Source organism: Sturnira hondurensis, unplaced genomic scaffold (assembly GCF_014824575.4).
Source record: "Sturnira hondurensis isolate 20B ecotype Veracruz unplaced genomic scaffold, ASM1482457v3 Scaffold0022977, whole genome shotgun sequence".
NCBI classification, from domain to species: Eukaryota; Metazoa; Chordata; class Mammalia; order Chiroptera; family Phyllostomidae; genus Sturnira; species Sturnira hondurensis.
The window spans coordinates 458,952-481,106 of NW_028095608.1; the positions used below are offsets into that span (position 1 = coordinate 458,952).

General features: G+C 55.1%; 1 protein-coding gene across 1 annotated transcript in view; it reads left to right on the forward strand.

Annotated features, from left to right (window-relative positions):
* SLC35F3 (solute carrier family 35 member F3) overlaps nucleotides 1–22,155 on the forward strand; it is a 76,190-nt gene that overhangs the window by 51,672 nt on the left and 2,363 nt on the right. Inside the window, exons 3-6 of the mRNA XM_037037341.1 lie at nucleotides 8,749–8,968; nucleotides 16,915–17,040; nucleotides 18,822–19,014; nucleotides 19,743–19,832. Of these exons, the coding sequence (XP_036893236.1) occupies nucleotides 8,749–8,968; nucleotides 16,915–17,040; nucleotides 18,822–19,014; nucleotides 19,743–19,832 (629 nt within the window). The remainder of the gene's footprint in view (nucleotides 1–8,748; nucleotides 8,969–16,914; nucleotides 17,041–18,821; nucleotides 19,015–19,742; nucleotides 19,833–22,155) is intronic.

Sequence of the window (22,155 nt, forward strand, 5' to 3'; positions counted from 1 at the left end):
TTAGGCTACTAGGCTAGGAATCACATACTGACAGAGCTTTGATATGAAAGGAACCTAGAGGTCATTTGAACGGGTCCTGCACTTCACAGACGAAAAATGGAGGCCTGGAGACATACGGCTAACCAATTTTTAGATTTAAGACTCCCAGGGCCTATCATCAGGTTCCCGAAAGGACACACCAGCAAAATCCTGCCTCTAGAGACCTCTGCCACCCTGGGCAGAAGGGCGTCACTTTACATCAAAGCCCCCACTGCCCTGGAAAATGGAGAGGAGCATTGTCAACCAGAGCTGGTTGAATCGGAGTGATTTAGGCTCTGGGTGAACAGAAGGGAACACGGACAAGAAGTGTGGTGGGGTGGGAACTAGGAAGGCCCGTCGGGGGCCCCAGAGGTTAAGGGGACCCTCGGGACAAGCGCCAGCAGCTCTGTGGTGGCAGGTCTGGGTCTAGGGTGGGAGGAAGCCGGAGCAGAAACTCAGGTGTGCCCTGGAGTTCTCTCTGAGCTATGGAAACACCCCAAAGAAAGGGCAACTTTGGGCCATTTTTGAGCCCTTGAATCTCAGGCCGTCACCATGACACTTTCAAGGGCAGACAACCCAGGGCATGTGTGCAGTGCACAGTGCAGGCCCAGGCAGAGTTGGTTCTGAAAGGCCCTATGGTCCAGTCTAATTTATTTTGAAAGGGGGCCCTGGACATGTGCCACAGAAATCCCTCCCACTCTGAAGTAGTCTGTGCTCTTCCTTTGGGGGGAGGCAGTTCTGGCGACAGGCGTGGGGCGGGAGGGAAAGCGAGACAGACACCGAACTGCCTTCAAGGTCAGGGAGCTCACACTGTGCGGTGGCGCAGGCTCCTGGCACCGACCTTGAAAAGCTTTGCAGTTAGTACACGCCCGTGTGATCCGAGACGGCACATGGTGGGATCGACCCGATCCGTGAGCACCGCTGTCCTTGAGCTACGACAGAGTTCCATTTCACCTTCTGTGGCTGTGGTCTCCGTAATAACAACCCTGAGTTTCCAGCCCGTATCGAGTTTGTGTCATCTGTTTTTCTGCTGCTGGAGATGAGAAAAATGCAGCCCGTTCTTCTGATGCCAACTTGCACAAATCTCTCCCTCTCACTGGTTTGAAGGAGGCCTGTTTTGGAAAGCAGAAATTTGTTGACAAATGTGTGCCTGTGGTTTTAAATAGTTTTGACACAGCTCCTGAAAATAGCCTAGAGCGTTGCCCACACATCTGCAGAACCAGTGGCAGGAAATATACCCCAAACCGGGACGCCATTCCTGCAACACCCAGGGAGGCCGAGCTCCTGACCCCAGCTGCATGCAGGCCCCAGGGGCTCCAGGCCCGAGAACCATGCAGCAGGCTCTGTGGCATTTTCTCCCCGTGTCCTGGCTGCATGGTGGCAGCCACTCTCTCCATGGGGAGAATGACCCTGGTGTGACTGCTACTGTTTGGGTTCCATTAAAATAAATGTGGGGAGCGGGGCGGGGAGGGTGAGTTGAAGCCCCTATTTCCAGACTGAGCCCTGCTACCAATACTTCTGTCAACTGGCAGGGCTCAGAGCTCATCACCCGTGTGCCTAAGCGACATTGGACACCAGGAAGCTGGGTCTCCAACATCCCTGCCAGCACAGGTGGGCCTCGGTTTTACATGATGGCCACGTGCTGAACTCCCCAGCAATTTAAATGCACTGATGTTGGCAAAATGGGCCTGTATACCAAGAGCTGAGTTTTGCTCACTCCCTCACCCCTTGTCGTTGGGCCCTGTCCTAAGTCCTGGTGGGCGCGAAGGGGACTCGGACGCAGGCTCCTTCTCTTTCTTATTTTTACTGTAATTTTATTGTTGACATGCTTGCAGAAGCTCCCTGCTGCCCTGCCCCGCCCTTTGCTCACCTGTACCCAGTGCCCCTCCCCTCTGGCTGTCACCACACTGGGTCTGAGCCTGTGGATTGTGCGTCTCTGCTCTTTAGCTGATCTCTCCAGGAAGAGGTCGGTGGTGCATGGGAAGAGAACAGCATTTATGGAACTCTGTGGAGATGCAAGGGGCTGGGCACGGACTAGGACGGGCAGGTGTGCAGGACGCTGGGGGAGCCTCGGCTGGTCAAGGAGGAAACCCCGGAGGAGGTAGACACGTGGTAGCTCCGTGAAGGGGACAGCAAGGCAGGGGTGACTCTGAACTTCTGCAGCCTGGGGGAACATGGTGCTGGGCAGAGCTGAGTTCAGTCCAGAGCAGAGAAATGCCTCACCTCGCGTAAGGAGGCAGAGCCCCCTCTCTGTGCCCCGCAGTCCTTTCTGGGTCCCCAGCAGGAACCAGCTTTAGCAGACAGCTCCTTAGGACAAGCTATGGCTTGTGCCTCCTGAGTAAGACCTGGGACAGCAGATGGTGTCAACAGGAGTGACAGAGAGACTAACCTGCTGCTAATGGCCTTTCGGAATCCCCATAACAGAAGGTAACGGCCTCATCCTCACCCTGGGTGTGGGGGGCGGGCCTGGGAGACAGCTGGTGAAACAGCTCATTGTGCACCAAGGCACTCCCTGCAGAGCTTGGGCTTCGAGCGCTGCCACCCTGGCCGCTGAGCTGTCCCAAACGCCGCTGCCTGCCACTGCCTGCTGCGGCGACAGTCAGGGCACCCTGGTCAGGGGCCCAGGCCTCAGTCCCTAGTCTCACTCTCCATCGCAAGGTGGAGATGGGAGGGCCTAGGGCAGGAAGGCTGCTCTCCCAAGGTCTTTAAGAAACTGTACCCGATTTCGGGACTTTCTGCCTGTGCTCCTTGCTCACTGGATCCCAGTGGTAGAATCCCAGATTCCTGGAAGGTGGTGTTGGGAGAACAAATGGGCCTGCATGAGAGCCCTGGGTCCTTCTCTGGTGAAACAATTACTAGAAAGGTCCTCCTCATGGTCAGGTAGCCATGCTCCTTCTATGCTTCAAAGCCCAAAGGACCACCCACTGGGAAGAAAGTGGGACCAGACAGTGGACGAGTGCCATGTCTGCGACAGTGGTGGGGTCAGCTCTTGGAGTCTGTGGGCACCATCGGACCCCATGTCACCCCAGCATCCTTGTGAAGTCTGGGCCGCAGCCGCCCTTCGATGGCCCGGAAAGGTGCACAGGACATCCCAGGCCTCCCCCACTGTGCTGAACGTGCCGTTGGGCCCTGTGCTGCGACCCTGTGGTCCTGGTTCCACACCTGCCAGCTCAGTGGGATTCAGCACCAGCTGTCGCCGACGTGGAATCAGTGAAAAGGCGCGACGTGGACATGGAGCCCAGCAGCTGCTCTCTCCGGGACTCGGCGACTGTGCCCGGCGCTGGCCCTCTGCTCCGCCGGGTGTGCTTCACTGAAGTTCTCACTCTGGAGCCACTGATTCCACGTCTGCACTAAGGACCCTCATCAGAGCCTGTGTATCCCCTCTCTGCGCAGGAGAGAAATCCCATCCGACCACAGAGGTCCCACGGTGTCCCCACTGCAGAAAACCTCGCGGCCCGTCTCTGGGTGGGGTGGCTCTCCCAAGCAGAGGTCCTCGGAGCAGCCTTATTCCATGTGGCAGAGTTTGCACGAACTCTCCAGAACAGATAGAATGGTTTCTGCACTGGGAGGCTCTTTTGGATGTGGAGGAAATGCACAGAAATTCTGGAGGCCCACCCTTCCAGGGCAGCCAAACTGCTTCAGCTGGTTCTTCAGTCTCCACGTGTAAATGGAAGCTGCTGGCCACCCTGCTTCTGCTGCTTCGATCTGCAACCCTCCCCCCCCACCACCGTCCCGAGCACCAGCACCACCCCGAGGCATGAAACCCATCATTGCTTCGTTGCAATGAGCAGATTACCCAGCAGCCCTGTGGGCAGGACCCCGCGTGGGGAGTGGGCAGTCTCTGTACTTTTCATGTAGTCTGCTGCTTGAGTACATGTGCAGAACAGGCTGGGCCCCAAAGGAAGAATGGAGTCCTGCGCAGGAGGCTGGGAAATGCCTAGCTAGTGGGACATGCAGGCAATCTGCTTCTTGAACGTTCCCTCGCCACGCCACGGTGAAGGCCGGGTCCTTCTGGGGAAAGCGTCAAGGAACCAGAGCCTCTGCACACTGTGAATGCACCCTGTCTCGGGTCCCTTTCTGAAAAGGATGTTGCCACAAATGTCAGAGCGGAACTACGTCCCTCTGCCTCTGAATGTCTCAGGCACGTGTCTTCAGAACTGGCCAGTAACTGGACAGACAGGTAGGGAGATGCAGTTTCAACCAGACACATGCACAATTGCTGGAGTCCCTGCTGGCAAAAAAAAAAAAAAAAAAAACCTCTACTCGTTGCCTAGAAAACCTGCAGTGTAGAAATGAAGCTAGTAAAATGACTCATCTCTCCTAATTATGCTGTAAAAGTTCGTCTTTGTTACTTATTTTTAGGCAAGTCTTTACAACTCGATTCTGGAACACAAGGGCACATACTGTGGCTTCGCCTGGGCTGCGGTGGAGGGAAGGTGCGCGGCGCTGACCACCCCGCGCAGACGCAGCCTCGCTCTAATGAGCAACAGCAGCTCACGTGAGAAAACCCTTCCACAGGAAGCTTTCCAGAAGATGTCTGAATATTTGCAAAATAAAAGCCTAATTCATAGCTTTGGTAGCTGGTCTCCGCTGCTTATGCTCAATCAAAGTTCTAAGTAAATGCAAAAAAAAAAACAACGAAAAGAACTAACCAGGATGTAAACACTAGATACCACCATAAATTTGGGCTGTTGGAAAGTTTTATTTCCCCATCTCAGAGTCTCCACCTTGAGAAACACTCAAGCTCCCGGAGGCCAACCTTCCTGCTGACCCTGGAGTTAGCACCCACACAACCGCCTGCAGTCCAGTCCGCGCACTGGCCCTCGGGGTGGGGACAGCGGGGGAGGGCTGCGCCAGTCTGCTGTGCTCTCAGGCCCTCCCGCCGCCCACCTCCCAGGAAAATCCTGTGCTCTGTGTGGAAGTGGGGGGTTGGCCCCTGGTGTGTAAAATGNTACCACCATAAATTTGGGCTGTCAGAAAGTTTTATTTCCCCATCTCAGAGTTTCCACCTTGAGAAACACTCAAGCTCCCGGAGGCCGACCTTCCTGCTGACCCTGGAGTTAGCACCCACACAACCGCCTGCAGTCCAGTGCGCACACTGGCCCTCGGGGTGGGGACAGCGGGGGAGGGCTGCGCCAGTCTGCTGTGCTCTCAGGCCCTCCCGCCGCCCACCTCCCAGGAAAATCCTGTGCTCTGTGTGGAAGTGGGGGGTTGGCCCCTGGTGTGTAAAATGGGCATCCGAGTACACCCCAGGGGTGGCACCTGTGCCCTGTGTGCCACAGTTAACTACACAGACGCACCCTCCTCTTGGGACTCCCCGTGCACTTCATAAGCCACCCTTGGGTCATCTGTACCCCCACACACACATATTCCATTATGAATACGGTTACTCTCTAGGGAAAATTCTGGAAGTTTTATAAAACTACAAGCATGACTCTATTTGTCATCTTTTTATTAGAATAGGAGAAATTGAGAGTAACATAGCATCTGATTGTGGTTGTTTGGTAAGAAGTAGGAGGATGCTGATGGGGTATGCAGACGGAGCTGGAGGCCCAGGGGGTGTTCGAGGAGGAGCGACCGACACAGTCAGAGGCTCCTGAGAGTAAGGTGAACACCGGGAGGGGATTCAGCAACTCGAGGTCACGAGTAAGCATTCCAGGGGTGCATTCCAGGGGTTTGGGCGAGTGGTGGGGGCAGACCCTGAACCCGCGCTGAATGGAGAGGCGGCCCTGGGGGTCTAAAGTGCGGGTAACTCCTCTGAAACAGTTTGGCTCCCGCAGAGAGGAGGGAAGGGAAGGGGCTGATGAGGTGCTTGCTTTGCTTTAGGGGATGTTTTAAGCTCCGCAAGCTCCGACAGGTCCAAAGGGTGATGGAAAGGACCCTAAAGAGAGAAGGACTCTTGGGGAGCATCACGGAGGAGGGAGCACAGGCTGCAAGTCTGGCTCCACCTCGGGCTGAACGGAGAGCACGCTCAGTCGGTCTGGGCCCCAGCGTCCTCACCTGCGTGTGACCTGGTTTTCAAACTGCGCTCTCAGAGCGGCCTCAGGAGCTCGGGTTTCTGCTCCAGCCACAGACACTGGGCCACTCCTTTTCGAGTTTTAAGATAATTTTTTATTTTTAGCAGTTTAATACATGTACATACTTTGGAAAAGCAAAATAACCATTAAAATTATTATTAAAAACAGCAACTCCTGCTCACTCTCAGCCACTGCCAGTTCTCGTGGATAGTCCCCTGGCGTTTCTGCCAACTCACCCGAAGTAAGTGCTTGCCTCCGTTTTCTGTAACGGGGATGCCCCTGGTTTCTGTCCCCACCGCCCCTTGCCTGACTCTTTCCCCCTCAACAGAACGCTTTCTCGTTCTGGGGTGGCAGTGGTCTCATTATTACCTGATTGCAAATGGTCCTCCCTGACTCCATCCCCCTTTGGGGACAGCCTGGCATCTGTCCAGCCAGCAATATTTGCCTCTTGTGTCTCATTTACCTTCATTTGCATTAGCGATGGCTCTTTCCTTCTAAATATTCCACCGCCTCAAAAACCCATCCGTGCTTGCCCTGTGCTTCCAGCAGACTCCCTCCCAAGATGTCCTCCTGGGACTTGTGTCTCGTGGTGGGGAGCCCCTCCTCCTGCGGCCACGGCTTCCTCTCCAACTGGCATGGGTTAGGACAGTCTTTGGTCCAAAAACAGCACAAGGCTCTCCAGTCCGGGGTCCAGTCACCTTGGTCTCATGGAACTAAGATCCACTGAGGCGAGCTATGATGCCCTGGTCATGACACCTCAAAGGGCCAGCAGAGCTCCATGGGGCCCGGGGAACCCTGCCCACCCATCTGCAGGACGGTTCCCACTGCCCTCCCCACTTCCAGTCAGCAAGTCGGGCCATCAATCCCCAGCGTCGGATGAGCCCTGCCGCCTCTCCCACTACTTCTGCAACCACCTCACTTGGGGTGGGGGGGATTGAACTCGGACCCTCAGATTGACATCAGAGGGCCTCTATCATGACAGAGACCCGTTTTTGTGAGAGTGAGTCAGAGGGAACTTGGACATCCTACTCACAGTGCGATCCCCTAAGAAGGGCGACCTCTTAGCTGAAGTATGTTGACATTAATGGCAGGAGAGAGCACTCGTGTTCCCTGTGGGTCCCACTCCAGGGACTGGCATCACTCTGCAGCCACTGCGGTCACAGCAGGAAGACAGCCGCCCCAGTCCCTGTCCCTGGGGAAGGAGACAGTTCTGTGAACAGGCACGCAAGACGTCCCCACAGAAAATGCCACTGAAAATTGCGTGGCGGGCAGGAATACCAGCCCGCTGGTCAGGTGAGAGCTTCGCTTATATGAAGCCAACATGGGATAGATTTAGTGGAACTGATTTCAAGGTAAATTCAGAGATTCGCATGCTTTACCTGGTGCCGGTTCGTTTAGAAGCAACGTAGGGCTGAGTCCCATGAAAGGTGATGACGATTTTAGTTTCTTCTGTGGATTGAGGGTAAGAGCCAACAAAATTACATTGAAAACCACACCAGTTCCCTTCTGACGGTTTTTTAAAGTTTCCCCCCTTTCCTGCTGCACTTTACTACCAGGTGGGGGCTGCTCCCCACCCTGGCCACGTTGGTGTCCAGTCACTGCGTCTCTTCTGTCACTGACCCCATCCTCCCTGGCACATCCGCTGTGCTGGTCCCAGCCTGTGAGACTGGATGGTGACGGCTGGAGGGGCTGATGGCTGTGGGGGACTGGAAGTTTGAGGGGGGCAGTAGCTGTGGGGGCGTGACAGCAGGAGGGGCAAGGATGCTGTAGGGGTGGGGGCGGCCGTAGGGGGTAGGGGCTGGAGGAGAGGCGTGTCCCTGCTCCTCCACCTCCAGGCCTGGCTCGTCGGTCAGCAGACCTGTGGTCTTCACTCCTGACAGTCAGGGCGGCGGAGAGCTGCGTGTGGGCCAGGCCCCTCTCAGGCCTCTCTCCACCTCTCTCTCTGCCCACAGCCTCCTCCGCTGTCTCCTTCTTGAGTGGAGAGCTGGCTTTGTTTTTCACAAGTGCTTTTCTGAATATCAGCGGTCCTGCCCCTAGAGTATAGGATGGCATCGAGAAACCATCCTCTCCACCGGCTTCCTCTCCTCACTCGCACGCTGCCAACGCTCAGATCCACTTTTCTGCCCATTAGGCTCTTAGACGGCACGGACACGGGAGCTTCCACACGGTGGAACAATGAGCTCTGCAAACAGCCTCACGAAGAAAATGTGGAGACTGCGAGCATGTCTTAGTGCCGTAGCCAAGTGAGTTAGGTGTTCCAAGGAGGGCTCGCCCCTGCCTGGTCACAAAGGTGGCTCCAGTGTGGGGCAAACTCTTAGAAACTAACTTCCAATGAGTTCTCTTCAAGAATCCACCCTCCCCATTAAAAAAAAACCCCTAGTGACTAGTAGCGTCCTTCTCTTTCTAAGCAAGTGACAGGACCCCCCCCAGCCAGTGCCCGTGGAACTGGCCCTCCTTCAGGTCAGACGATCCCAGCACCCCCTTCCGTCTGGAAGCGTCGACTGCAAACCGGCACGAGAGCCACGACTCCAGGCCCTTGTGCGATGTTTCCGCCAATGGACTAGAGCAGCCGGGCAAAGAGCTTGAACTGCAAGCCATTGATAAATAATGAGGATCCATAAAAAGGTCCCGCTCCACCCCACATTTGCTTTAAAGAAGACTGGGTATAGGGACGCGTACGCGTGTAATAACACTGCCTTCTCTCCTGTTTTAGGGAATGCTGTCGATTTTTTGGAGACAATGGCTTGACTTTGAAGGTGTTTTTCACCAAGGCAGCGCCCTTTGGGGTCCTGTGGACACTCACAAACTACCTGTACTTGTATGCAATAACGAAAATAAACACTACGGACGCCTCCGTGCTCTTCTGCTGCAACAAGGCGTTTGTGTTCTTGCTCTCGTGGATCGTTCTCAGGGACAGGTTCATGGGCGTGAGGGTAAGTTCCTTGCTATCTGTCTCCTTCCCTCACTCGTGTCCACCAGGCCCGCCCACTGGCTTGCTCAGCTCCGTGTGCGGGACCATGAGCCTAGGCTGCTGACCACGCTCGCTCCGATTCACAGCAGCACGGGAGACGGCAGAGGGCCCGGTTCTCGGTGCGCCTTGCCAGCCTTCTTGCTTGCAAACCATGCTAGACAAGCATTTATTAAAGCACCTTTCATTCCACGCATCTCAACAAGCATTCCCTAAACGGCGTGCCCGGTGGGGACCCAGCCTGGGGTGGGGGGGGGTGCCCCCCGCCCCACATGCTGAGCCCTCGCTCTCTGTCAGTCTGTGCAGGACAGGCTCACAAGCCACAGGGGCCTCTGCAGGCCACGCGCCTGCAGCCTCAGTGGGCCCGAAGTCTGGACCATCCACTCAGAGACAGGGTGGACGCAACACACTTGTGCTAACTCCAACTGTGGAAGGACAGACCACGGGGGAGTGAAATGACGTATCTTGAGTTACCTTTTGTTGTCACACCTGAGACTTGGTGAATTCTTTTGAAATCGAATCAGATTGAGGGTAGTCCAGTCTTATCACTGTTGCAGGAAATATGGTAAATGCAGGTCAAATACCAGCGGAAACACAGAGGGTCTTGCCCTCGACAAAAGGACAAGGTGACATTTAGTCTTGACTGAATCCTGGTGGTTTCTGCTTGTCTCCCTCTGGTGGCCAGGAGCTGCTATTGCCCTGTCACCCCTTTGCCCCAAACAAGGACAAAAAGAGGATTGGGCCAAGGCTAGTTCGTTCTCTCCTAGTTAGAGCCTGCCACTCCTTCCTTGCCCTGAGCCTGGGGAGGCTGAGGACCAAGCAAAGAGCTCTTCACCTGGCAGTTTTCTTAGAGCAAACCGTGCCGACTCCCAGCAAGGGACCCCCAGCAGGCTTTACTGTGTCCTTCCTTCCTGTCCTGGGAATATGACATCACCCAATGGCAGCTTCCCGCCCACTTACCAACTCAAACAGCCACGGGGACGTGAGTCAACCGCTGGGCAGTATTTTTAGCTTGCAGTGGGGGGGATTTTGTTTTAAGGCTTAGTGTTAATTTTGGAATTAAAAACTCACTGCGCTACCACCCAAAATAAGCTTTCAGCAAATAACTGATCTGATGCATTTCCCTGAAAAAGGCTGCTGCTGGTGCTCCCAGCAGTAACCCAGACAGCCTTCCCGCTGGACACCGCAGACGTGGACGTCCTGGGGTCCGCTGCCACCAACTTGCGCCCTTCGTGACTTTATTTTGATGCATAGAGCCAAGGGAACGCATGGGACTTCCTGGCGTGACTCTGACGTGTAAAGCAAGTTGCAAATGAGACCCTGTTCCTGGGAAGAGAGGCTGTAGGTTCATTCTATGTGTAAGCACAAGAAATCAGAAGTGTTTTGAGGTTAAGAGAAGGAGGTGCAAAAATACTCGAGATCCTCCTAGATGCACAGAGAACAACGTAGCCTGTCCAATCTCCCCTTTGTTGCCAAATGTGGCAAAGGGGCTCCCCCGTGTCTGCACTGATACAGCCTAGCCGTCCTGGCCACATGGTCAGCTGTGCTGACTGCTGAATGTGGATCACTGTGCAAGGCTGAAGCCTTGGCAGCAGGCCAGGCCGGAGCAAGGGTCCGAGGGCTGGTGTGGGTGATGGGACTTGGGTCTCTAACAATCATTACTCCTCTTAGAAGGACGTGACCTGTCCCCTAAAAGCAGCCCACTCTAAGCGTGGTGGGTTTCCCTCCTCTCATCTTCAGGACTTCACAGAGCTAGCAAGTCTGTGAGACACCAGCAGCCAGCCGGAGTGACTAACAGTTTCCCTTGCTGAGCGGGTGGAGATGTTCACCCAGGATAATATCTGCCTGGTGCATGGGTTCTCTGAGCCTTCTCTCAGATGCTGGGTCAGCTGGCACCTTCTGCGGAGTCATCCCCCTGGCCTGGAAGGAGCCGACACCATCCCTGTCCTGGAGTGCTGAGCACACAGGCCCGGGCACCCGGACATGAAGGGGCAGAGCATCAGTTTGTGAAGCAGAAAGGATGCGGGTCAGTAAGTCAGTCCCTCGGATCACAGGGGCTGCTGCTCCTGGAAAACACGAACAGGCCCAGGTCACGCGGGCAGAACAGAAAGGAGCGAATGTATCTTCTAATGCAGGGTGAGCCTGGCCACTCATGGCTGCGGAGGTGGCTGCCGAAAGGAGCCTGAGCTGGCCCGTGTCACCCTGTGACTCTGAGCTTTCACGTGCTGTTCACACTTCCTGGCTCTTCAGACTCAGGGATTCTGACACAGCAGCCAAGTTCCAGTCCAGAGGCGAGTCTGGGTTCAGTTCCACTCTCACAAGCTGTTGGACCTGGGGCAAGTTACTTAACATCTCCGAGCCATAGTGACCTCATTTCAAAATAGAACATTAGTGCTCGTCTTCTAGAACAGCTGTGAGATTGAGATGATGCGCGCCTGGCCCAGAAAACATGTTCTCTCTGTCTCAGAGGGGTTAAGTGCGTCAGCCAGTTCTCTGGTTGGCAGTGACCTTGAAGGAGGCAGTTTTGTGTAGGGAAAGCACTGGAGCAGTTAGGACTCTGGGGCATGACATGCGGCCCCTTTCAAAGCCGAAGCCCACCCAGCTGTGGTCAGCGTCTGGATGAAGAAAGAGGTGACTGGGCGAGCCCAACCCAGCCCAACCCAGCCCGCATCTCAGGGGAAACTGGAGATGGGATCACCTGGCTGTTCAGACGCTGTTCCTAACCGTCCAGAGCAGCTCGGGCTTTCAAACCAGGGGTCTGACGCGGGAGCAAGGAGACCAGCTGAGGTCATCCACGTGGGGTCCTGGACTTTTTCCTCAACCACTTCGATTTCAGTCAGGGGCCCCCCAGAACAGTGACTCTAGCCTCTGACCCCAAGTCCCTTCTGTTAGGGAGGCCACCCAAGCACAGCACGGAAGGACACTGAGCCAAGGGGAGTCCTGGGGGGCCTCAGCCCATCCCCTTTTCTAGTCTCCGACGTAAGAGGGATACACTAGAGGACCTCCAAAGTCCCCCCAAATGCTTATATTCTTTGAGTCCATAAGAACAGTCCAGGAGACTTCTGGTCAAGATGGAGGTGTAGGGAGATATGCTTCACTTCCTCACACAACCATAGAAAAAGTCACAACTAGATTCCAAAACAAATAACACCCAGAACCATCAGAAAACCAGGCTGCATGGAAGGCTGACAAGCAATGATTCAAAGCAGCCACACTCATCCAGATGGGTAGGAGGAGCAGAGTCAAGGGACAGATGGAGAGGCGTGGAGACACCGTGTGGCGCAGAGGGGTGGTGGCAGCGGCAGAACGGACGATCCCACATTCACATGTGGGTACAAATTGGGAGAGATTCCTTAGGGATCAGCAGTCCTGCCCCAGGCCAGACCACGCAGCCCAGGGTTCCAGTGCCAGGAAGAGAAATCCCCGTAAATTCTGGCTACAAAAACTAGTGGGGGTTGAGGGGGTGGAAGAAATGGCCAGATTTTCAGGATGCTCAGCTTAAAGGGACCGCACGGACTTAGAACATACACAAACCCACCCGCTCTGAGACTCACCCCCAGGGCAACAGCTAGAAGGGGCGCCAGTCACGTGTGGGAAGTGGGTGAAGTGACCGGAAGTGGGGCAAGGATCAGGCAAACCTACAGAGGCCAGGCTGTGACCCTGTCCCCTCTCTGAACCCCACCACACACACACACACACACACACACACACACACACACACAGCCACAATGTGGTGAAGTGGGTTGACCTGCCCTGGCAGTTACCTAAGGCTCCACCCTGCACAATTTACAGGCTCTTTCTGTAGGCAGCTCTACTTAATACACAGAAACAAACACGGGTTGTTTGAGGAGACAAAGAATATGACCCAAATGCAAGGATAAAACAAACCCCAGAAAAAGAACTAAGTGAAACAGAGATAACCAACCTATCAGGTACAGGGTTCAAAATACTGGTGATTGGGATGTCCAAAGATCTCACTGAGTACAACGACAACGTAAAGGGAGAAAGGAAGGTTACACTAAGTGAAATAAAGAAACATCTACAGGGAACCATCAGTAGAGGCAAAGAAGCCAAGACTCAAATCAGCAACTTGGAACATAAGGAACAAATAAGCATTTGACCAGAAGAGCAAGAACAAAACAGAAACCAAAAGTGAGGATACTATAAGGAGCCTCTGGGACATCTTTAGACAGATCAACATCTGAGCCAGGGGTGCCAGAAGGAGAGGAGGAAGAGCACAAATTGAAAAAATAAAGAAAACTTTTCTAATTTGGTGAAGGAGAGAGACATAGAAGTCCAGGAAGCACAGACCGTCCCAGACAAGTTGGACCCAAGGAACACACACCAAGATGCATCATAATTACATTTTCCAAGATTAAAGATAAGGAGAGAATCTTAAAAGCTGCAGGAGAAAAGGACACAGTTACCTACGAAGGAGTTCCCATCAGACTGTCAGCTGATTTCTCCAAAGAGACCTTACAGGCAAGAAGGGGCTGGAAAGAAGTATTCCAAGTCATGAAAGGCAAAGACCTACATCCAACATGACTCTATCCAGCAAAGCTGTCATTTAGAATGGAAAGGCAGATAAAGTGCTTCTCATATAAGGTCAAGTTAAGGGAGTTCACCATCACTAAGTCATTATTACAGAAAATATTAAAGGGATTTATTTACAAAAAAGAAGATCAAAACTATGAACATTGAAATGGCAACAAATTCACAACTATTAACAACTGAATCTAAAAAAAACAAACTAAGCAAACAACCAGAACAGGAACAGAATCGTGGACATGGAGACCATTTGGAGGGTTCTCAGTGGGGAGGGGAAAGGAAAGAATGGGGAAAAGGTGCCGGGATTAAGTACAAATCAGTAGGTGCAAAATAAACGGGGAGGTTAAGAATACAATAGGAAATGGAGAAGCCAAAGAACTTACACGCACTACCCATGGACATGAACTAAGGTGGGGATTGCTGGGGGGAATTGGGGTGAGGGAGGCAAAGGAGGACCAATTGAGCATAATCAATAAACTATTTTAAAAACCAGAACCGTCCAGGAATTGGAAGGGAAAGTGCTGGAAGAAGTATCTGTGAGCATTAGCCTATTCTTCCCCTTTTTCATCTTCCAAAAGCTGTCCAGATCTGAAATACCAGCATAGGTTCAGCAAGAACAGAGGGCAGTGCCCGTCGGGGAGGTCCCCTGACTTTGACTTTGCTGAGAGCTGCCTCGCCCTCCTCATTCCCTCCTCGATGCTCAGGCTCAGACCTGGCTTCCCTTCCCCCCGCAGCCTGACCTCTGATAGAGAAGCGTGGCCGTGGGGACCAGTGTGTGGTTGAGTTACTGTGGGAGCGCCGGGTCCCAGGCCAGGGCTGAGCAGGGAATGAGGCGGAGCCCCGCACTGGCGGAGGCCGCCTGCTGGCTTGGGGTCTCCCACGGCTGTGCTTCTTCCTCTTCCCCAGCTAACATTCACTCAGCTGGTGCAGGGATGGTGGCCCCCACCCCTCTGGGTCCCATCCGTCTGGCCCCCCAAGTCTTTGTTGGAGGACAGTTCAGTGAGATGCGAGGGGGTGGGGAGCACAGGGATGTGTGAGAAGGAGAAGCAGGGAAACTAGGGTGTTTCCTCTACTTCTTCCTCAGACTCGGGGCCGCCCTGCTGTGGAAGGAAGGTGAGGGCCGCGTGGGACCACAGGCCCAGCATGACTGTCCTTCCTGGAGAGGCCACTTTAGGCCACGAGCCCCGACATGTTATGGTGCAGAATGCACAATGTGCACTTGCTGTTTAAGGATAGACTAGTAGCCTTCAAAGGCATGTCAAGCTGACGCCCAGAGGGCGGGTGCCCCGCCGCCCAAGTGGGGATCCTGTGGCTGTGCTGGGACCCCTCCCTGAGGCACCTGGGGGTCGTGGCCTCCCAGTGCCACCTGGCAGGACGAACTCCCGGGGACGGGGCCCCCCACATGTGGGCCAGAAGGCCAGTGGCCACCGCCTTCTGTATTTCTGCCCCTCCCCTCGGCTCTCCGGCTCACCTTGGCTCAGGCAAAGCTTTCAGCTGTTCGTTGTTTAGTCAGGAGAGAAGAGAGAGGAAGTGGCTGGGATTCTGCCTCCTAAGACTCCAAGAAAAAGTTCCCCAACTTCAGTCCTAAGTTGGAAAGACTCGGGTTCCTTCAGAGATGCACCAAGTCCTCTGACACTTAGCACCTTTCTTCCTTCCCTCTCTCCCCCTCCTTTTTCCAGTTCCTTTTGTCCCCCTGGACCCCTGATGCAGAGCCAGGTTGAATGGCACCGAGCAGCAGCTGTGCACGACCTGGCCTTCTGCCGCAGAGCCGACCCCCGCCCCCCCCTGCACCTCCACTGCCTGCTTTTTCACTTGCCCTTTCTTGTTCTCTTGGGGGAAATCGCTATTGACTTGCTGTTTCTTTCTCTTAATGAAGAGCAATTGCACATGAAATACATGCCGTGTGTGAAGCAGAAGGATGCTGCCAGCTGAAACTGCTAAGCCAGAAAGAACGGCAGACGGACTGGGGCGCGTCTCCAGTGGAGGTTAATGCCTCCCTCGGGCACCTTGGTGTTATGAGCGGTTACGTGATTACAGGAGAATACGGCAGGAGGGGCACGCTAGCATGAGTATATAACCCGGGCACTGTCTGAGACTCCACTGTATTACCTTCACTAACCTGAGAATTTGACATTTAACCCAGGAAGGAAACTTCAGGTCAAACCTCAGAATACAGTAGGCAATGGCTTCTTCCCCTCTGGTTCCTACTTGCCTGTTTAGATAAATAAACACCGACTCTGCCATCAGGCAGGTCTGACCTTTGTCCCTCTGCTCTGCTACACACCCGCTCTGTGACTTTGGGCAAGGTGCTTAACCTCTCTGAACCTGTTTTCATGTTGGTAAAATAAAATGAAAATATCTACCTGTTTTGAAGGTAGAGGAGTAAATGCACAGAGCACACATCCCAGGACCCCGTGGCAAATGTCAGCTGTTTGTCTTTGTTAGTGACAGCTCAGACCGAGTTCCAATGGCCGGTACAGCACTCCGTAAATCTGGGACTGGAAACCTGTACGCACGTGTCTGCTCTGCCCGCTGTCCCCACCCCCCAGTGTCTCTGATGGAGCCCTGTGACCCCTCAGATTAGATTAGAACTTGGGTTGCATTTGAAGCCACTGCATCTTTCCTTTGGGACGTGCCAGAGGCGTTGTCTGTGGTGCATGCTGATGACCTCACTCTGCACTCTGCACTCTGCACTCTGCACTCTGCACTCGGCAGTGTGCCTCCTGCTGGTGCCCCCTTCACCCCGAGAGGTCTGTATCGCAAGACCAGCTGAGGGAAGCCATGGGGGAGGCACCTGCACCGCCAAGAAAAGAAATGGCACCCCTAGGGTTGGGACACAGCCCAGACAGGCAGGTGACACGTGCCTGACAGAAGACCCTACTGTTGTCGAGGGAACTGGGGCCCAGACGTGCAGTCCTCACTGTGCCCTGGCTGTTGACATGGGAAATACAGAAAAGCAAGGTCTCGGGGGGCAATGGCTGGGTGCTGTCCAGGTGCCGTCTGCCAAGCCCTGTTATGACCAAATGACCGTCGCTGGGATGACGGCCACCTCCTTCTCGAGTTTCCCAGAATCAGGGCGCCCGGCCACCATGTGATGCTAATCGCGGTGCCCTCCTCACTCGCTGCCAACTGTTTGGGGTTCCTCGGCTGTGCCAGGCTCTGTCCCCGTCTCAGCAGGAACCAATGTCGATGGGGCGGGGGGCAGGGCAGCCTTTGCTTGCTGTTCCCCAAAGAAGGACAGAAAAGCAGACCCCTTGGCCCCTCAGTCGCTGAGGTCTCATGACAGTTCGACTTCATGGGCACACAGGTGGCCTGTCCGTTTCCCCCCACAGCCCTGACCAACACCTGCTTCCTCCCGTCCAGATCGTGGCCGCCATCCTCGCCATCGCTGGCATCGTGATGATGACCTACGCGGACGGCTTCCACAGCCACTCCGTCATCGGCATAGCGTTGGTGGTGGGCTCCGCGTCCACGTCCGCCCTGTACAAGGTAAGGCACAGCGCGGCTCTGGGAGATTCTCCGGCCACAAGATCGCAGGTGCCTTGGTGGCTGGCCCAGCCCCTAGGGCACCCCGGGCCCCGCCTACTGGGTACAGCAGGCTGTGACTCCGCCTCCACCGCGCTGGCTGCTGCCCAGGGCTGCAGCCCCCAGACCTGCCCATTCGGTGCCAAACCTTTCAGCCTTTGGGATGGAACGGGTGTTGACCGTGGATCCTCCGAGTGAGATTAGTGAGGCTGTGGTTCAGCGAGGGGAAGGGTCAGGGACTCTGAATGGGGGCTCATTGTTCGGGAAGATAATTCCCCACCAGATCGGATGTGAAGGTTCCAGTATCTGGTGCGGCTTTGCCATTTAAATTATTCGTCACGTGGCTTTTGCAGCCGCAGGTCCTCAGGATGGGTCCGTGAGCGTTTCCAGCAGTGTCTGCACAATGCCACACCCCGGGGGTTATAAAACATTTCCACGGAGCGTGGGAAGCCTTAGGAAAGCATGTCCTAACTGCAGGTCTAGCGGAAGTGACTTTTCTGCCCACGCCCATTTCACCCCTGTTCCCCCGGCTCTGTCCCCTCCAGGAGAAGGCGAGTACTGTCTGCCCTCCAGGTTGGGAACCTGGCCTTGAGGACTCAATGAGAATGAAGTCTTAGCTTTGAGACTTGTCGGCCATTTACAGATCCAGAGAAGATTAAGTATTCTAGAAAGTTACAGGAAAAGGCATTTTTTCCAGGTCTTTGAGAAACAGCCTGTGTGTGATGTTACCTTCATGAACTCCCTGCCCTCGCTGCCCCCAGACAGAGGCGCACACGTGGCTTCCCTCCCCGAAACACCTGTGCAAGTGTAGCGCCACGCAGAGACCGGGAAACCACCGCCCAATTGTGTCGAAAGGCCTGGCTCGGCCTCACTGACTTGGCGCATGCTAGCGGGAAGCGGGAGCCTGTGGAACGCAGTCTGCAGTGAGCTCGGGTGCTCTGACGCTTCCCTCTCCTCTGCGGCCCTCGTCCAGAAGGGCCCGGAGGCAGCGGGCTGCATGCGGTTACTCCCTTTCCATGCTTCCTGCACAGAGACCCAGGAGTACCTGGGAGACGTGAAAAGCCCGACAAAGGAAGAGGCGGGGAAAGCAAGAGGGACAAGACTGCAGAGACTCAGATCAGACCACCAGCTCACTAAACATGGGGCTGGACGAGGTTCAGCTTCCGGCCACTCCAGGCCCATCTGTCCCTCTCCTTCTGGTCTTTCACGTGCGGCAAATGGACAGGTGCCTGCCCCTGAGACCCACGCCGTGTCTGGGAGGGGTGGGGTGGAGCCAGCTGTTAGTGACCAGCCCCTTTCCACCTTCCACTTACGGAAAATGCCTCCACAGTGGAGCCCTTTCTCTGGGGACAGCAGTGTTCAGCCGATGCTGTAGGAAGTCAGAGGTCAAGTGTAGGGTCCGGAGAGGACTGTGTCTTCATGGCCAATACTCTCGTGGGTGTGGCTGCCTCCTCTTCAGACACTCTGAAGCTGGGGTATGGTGTCATGAATACGATGCCAACAAGTGGGACCCCCTGATTCCTGAGAGGGCTGGAAAGGAGCTCAGCATGGCGATGCCACAGAGGTTTGTTGTGGGCCCGGCAAGCACAGGTCAGGACCCCCACCCTGTCATCTGATGGCCTGGTAGGCAGGGTTTACTTGTCAGGGGCTGTGGCGCCCCTCGGCCCAGCCCAGGCACTGGCTGCACCTGTGGCCAGGTGGTGGCCATGGTGGCCTTCAGCCCCCCGCCTCTACCTCCTCCACAGGTCCTGTTCAAGCTCCTCCTGGGCAGCGCCAAGTTCGGGGAGGCCGCCTTATTCTTGTCCATCCTGGGTGTATTTAACCTCCTCTTCGTCACCTGTGTCCCCGTCATCCTCTACTTCACCAGGGTGGAGTACTGGAGCCCTTTCGCTGACATTCCCTGGGGAAACCTCTGCGGATTCGCAGTCCTCCTGCTGAGTAAGTGGCGTGCATCCACCAGGACTCCCCTGTGGGCCCCTGGCCCCGGGGGAGGAAATCGGGGGCCTGCTACCCTTACCCCCACCCCGGTGCTTTTCAAGGTCATTGTTCCACAAAATGAAGCCCTGGTGACGATGATCCTGGGTCCTAATTCCAGAACCACAGTGGCTGCCATGCTGCCTGTGGTGACCGCCATTCTGGGAGGTGAACAAGTCGCCCAGCAGGCCTCACGGCCCCTGGTGCTGCCGGTACACTCCCCACGGGCTGGGGGCAGCCGGTCAGTCACACCTGCTCTAGAACCTGTGATAGAACATGGGCTCCAGAACTGTCAGCGCTGTCTGCATTCAATAAATATTATCGGTTACCCTCATTATCGTCGTCCTGCTCATGGCCCGACAGACAGCTGGTGTCAGGCAGGCGTGCCACCGGGAGGTACTGCTTCATTTTCATCTGAAAGCGCAGCTCCTGCTCACACAGCCAGGCCAGGGTCTGGCTGGCACCTCCTCACCCGTCACCTTCCCCAGACTCCTCTTCCCTTCTTCAGAGCTCAGGGGAGACGAGAGCTGAGTAATCAGGGCGTGTGTCCTTCGTCCCCAAGTCCCAGAGCCCTCGAGGGAACCTGAGTTCACAGAGTCAAAGCCAAAGCCAAGCACAGGGGACGGGGAAGCTGGGGTCAGACAGACCAGGGCTGGTCACGAGTAACACCCGTTTCTCACTCTCTCACTCAGCGTTCAATGTCGTGTTAAATTTTGGAATTGCTGTCACCTACCCCACTCTGATGTCTCTTGGAATCGTCCTCAGTGTACCTGTGAATGCAGGTAAGTCTGTCTGGCGTTCTCTATCTGCTTGTAATAGGCACACACACACTCAGTAGCACACGCGCACACATGTGCACACATGCTCACACAGAGCCCTCCTGTGCCTGGTGTCACCACAGGTCTACCTTTGTGTACACACAGAAAGCGCTTCAGTGACACGGTGATGCTTGTTACATATTCAGCATTTTGTCCACAGTGGATTGATTTTCACTGACAACACGAGACACAGAAAGTCTAAAGACTAGATGGTGTGGGGATCAGCGATGAGCATCATAAATATTACTAGTAAGTGTAGAAAAGTGTGTGGCAGGAAACACGTTAATGTATGTCCGTGACTACCTAGGGGACACAGTCCTCTCGTGTGGCCGTGTGGCAGGTGTGGCACAGAGACGTTTGTAAACCAAAGAGCGTGAGCCTCACTCCCCACCCCCCAGAAGAGAAAGGGAGACCCCTCCAGAGTGGGTTGTGGGGTGACTTTCCTTGTAAGTCCCCCCGTGTGCCATGGATGAGAGTAAACATGACAGAGACATGATGTGATCTGCTTGGGGAGGAGAGGTGGACAGTTTCCCAGAGGAAAAAGGCCGTGAGCAGTGGCCGGTTTCTCAGGGGAAAAAGGCATTGAGCCCCCTCCTCTAGGGGCTTTTATTGGGTTGTAATACACAGGAATACAGGATGGCAAGGATCAAACAGTAGATAACATTTCAAAGAAATCTGGGGGCTTACTATGAGTCCAAGTCTTTGAGGAACAGAGTTTTAGGGTTTCCTGCTCAAACCCTTAACATATGAATGAAAGCACTCTTAGCAGAGCAAATTTCACAGGTTTATCAGGAAGTCTTTGTGATGCCAGATTTTCCCCCAGGACACGCTCTAGCAAGGCAAGGAGCTGCACCCCTCCCCATCAGGTATTGAGGCTTGAGGGGATTAGAGCCAGGAAGCACTTCTCCCAGAGGACATGGGGACTCGGGCTTTGTCGAAGCTGGGGGGCGAGAGTCCCTTGCTTCCTCTTTGTCGCAGCCCCCCCCAAGTCCTTCCATATGGCCTCCCACATGATCAAGTCTGGCTTAGGTTGCCCCCTCGCTGTGAGGGGTCTTACCTGTCATTGACTTCTGACCAAGCTTTGGGGGCAGGGAGAGGAAACTGAGGCAGCGTTTGCTACCAGAGATGAGCTTTGTCTCCTTTGGCTCCCATTCCAGAGGTCGTCCCTCACCCTTAGCCACAAGGGGTCGAGATACAATTCCTAGAGCCAGGCAGAGCGGTCTACAACAGTGGGTCAGGGCCTTTACTTCCCACGGGCCCTCATCAGGCACCCAGCTGGCAGCTCCTCCTGAGACTAGCCGCTACCTGGCACGCACCTGCTCCCTCCTCCGGGCTCATGCCGGCATGGACTTAGGATTCTCTTTCCCGAGTCCCCCAGCCTCATCCCAACCACCCTGTATGCAGTGTCGTCGGCCAGGGAGGGATTTGTGAGTTGCTTCTCCACAGACCGTGAGAGGTCAGTCTCCCAGGGAGTGGCAGGCCCCCACCTGTCAGAGATGCTGCCTACCCAGGCACAGGCAGAGCCGTTCGTGGTTTCGAAGCCTCTTTCTGAGATTTGGTCTCTCCCCCTTTTGCATCGCACGTCCGTGCACACCTGGCCTGGGCATCCGGACCAGCGCCACCTCGGGGGGACAGTGGTTCCAACTCATCACCTCTCTGTGAGCGTCCCCAATCCCCTGGCTGCTGTGAGAACCCAACAAAATGATCTCGGAGGCAGCACTTGCACAGACAGAAAGCCCTTGACCCCCGGAGGAGCCGGCACAAAGTGGCCTGGCCGGTGCGTGTGTGGGCACCGCAGACTTCTGACGAAGCACCACCAGGCGCCCCTCCCTGCGTCTGCTGCCGCCTGTGCAGTCCCACGGCCTTCTCGGTGTGAGGAGGCAGGCTGCAGGCAGCTCAGGGCAAAGCCCGCTGCGACCGCACCCCACAGCCAGATGACCGAGTGGGAAGTCAGAATCCCTCCCCCTTTCTCCCCTGCACCTGCCGAGGCTTACCACGGTGGCGAGGACAGAAGCGCAGGTGTCTGCTTCTGTCTGACCTGTCGGAGCTGGGCCAGCGCTGGGCCCAGCCGCCCCCTGACCTCTATCACCATACGGCTCAGGCATTGGGCCGGTGGGCCACCCCCACCTGCTGAGTTATAGAATTCTCTCCCCATACCAAAAATCAACGTATTTCTCCATTATAATGGGAGAAAAGGTGCACTTTTACGTCACAAAGGTTGTTTTCAGGTTTAACTTTTACTCCTCTTAGTGTCTTTTGGCCCACGCTCTGGACAAGGTGAGAGTCA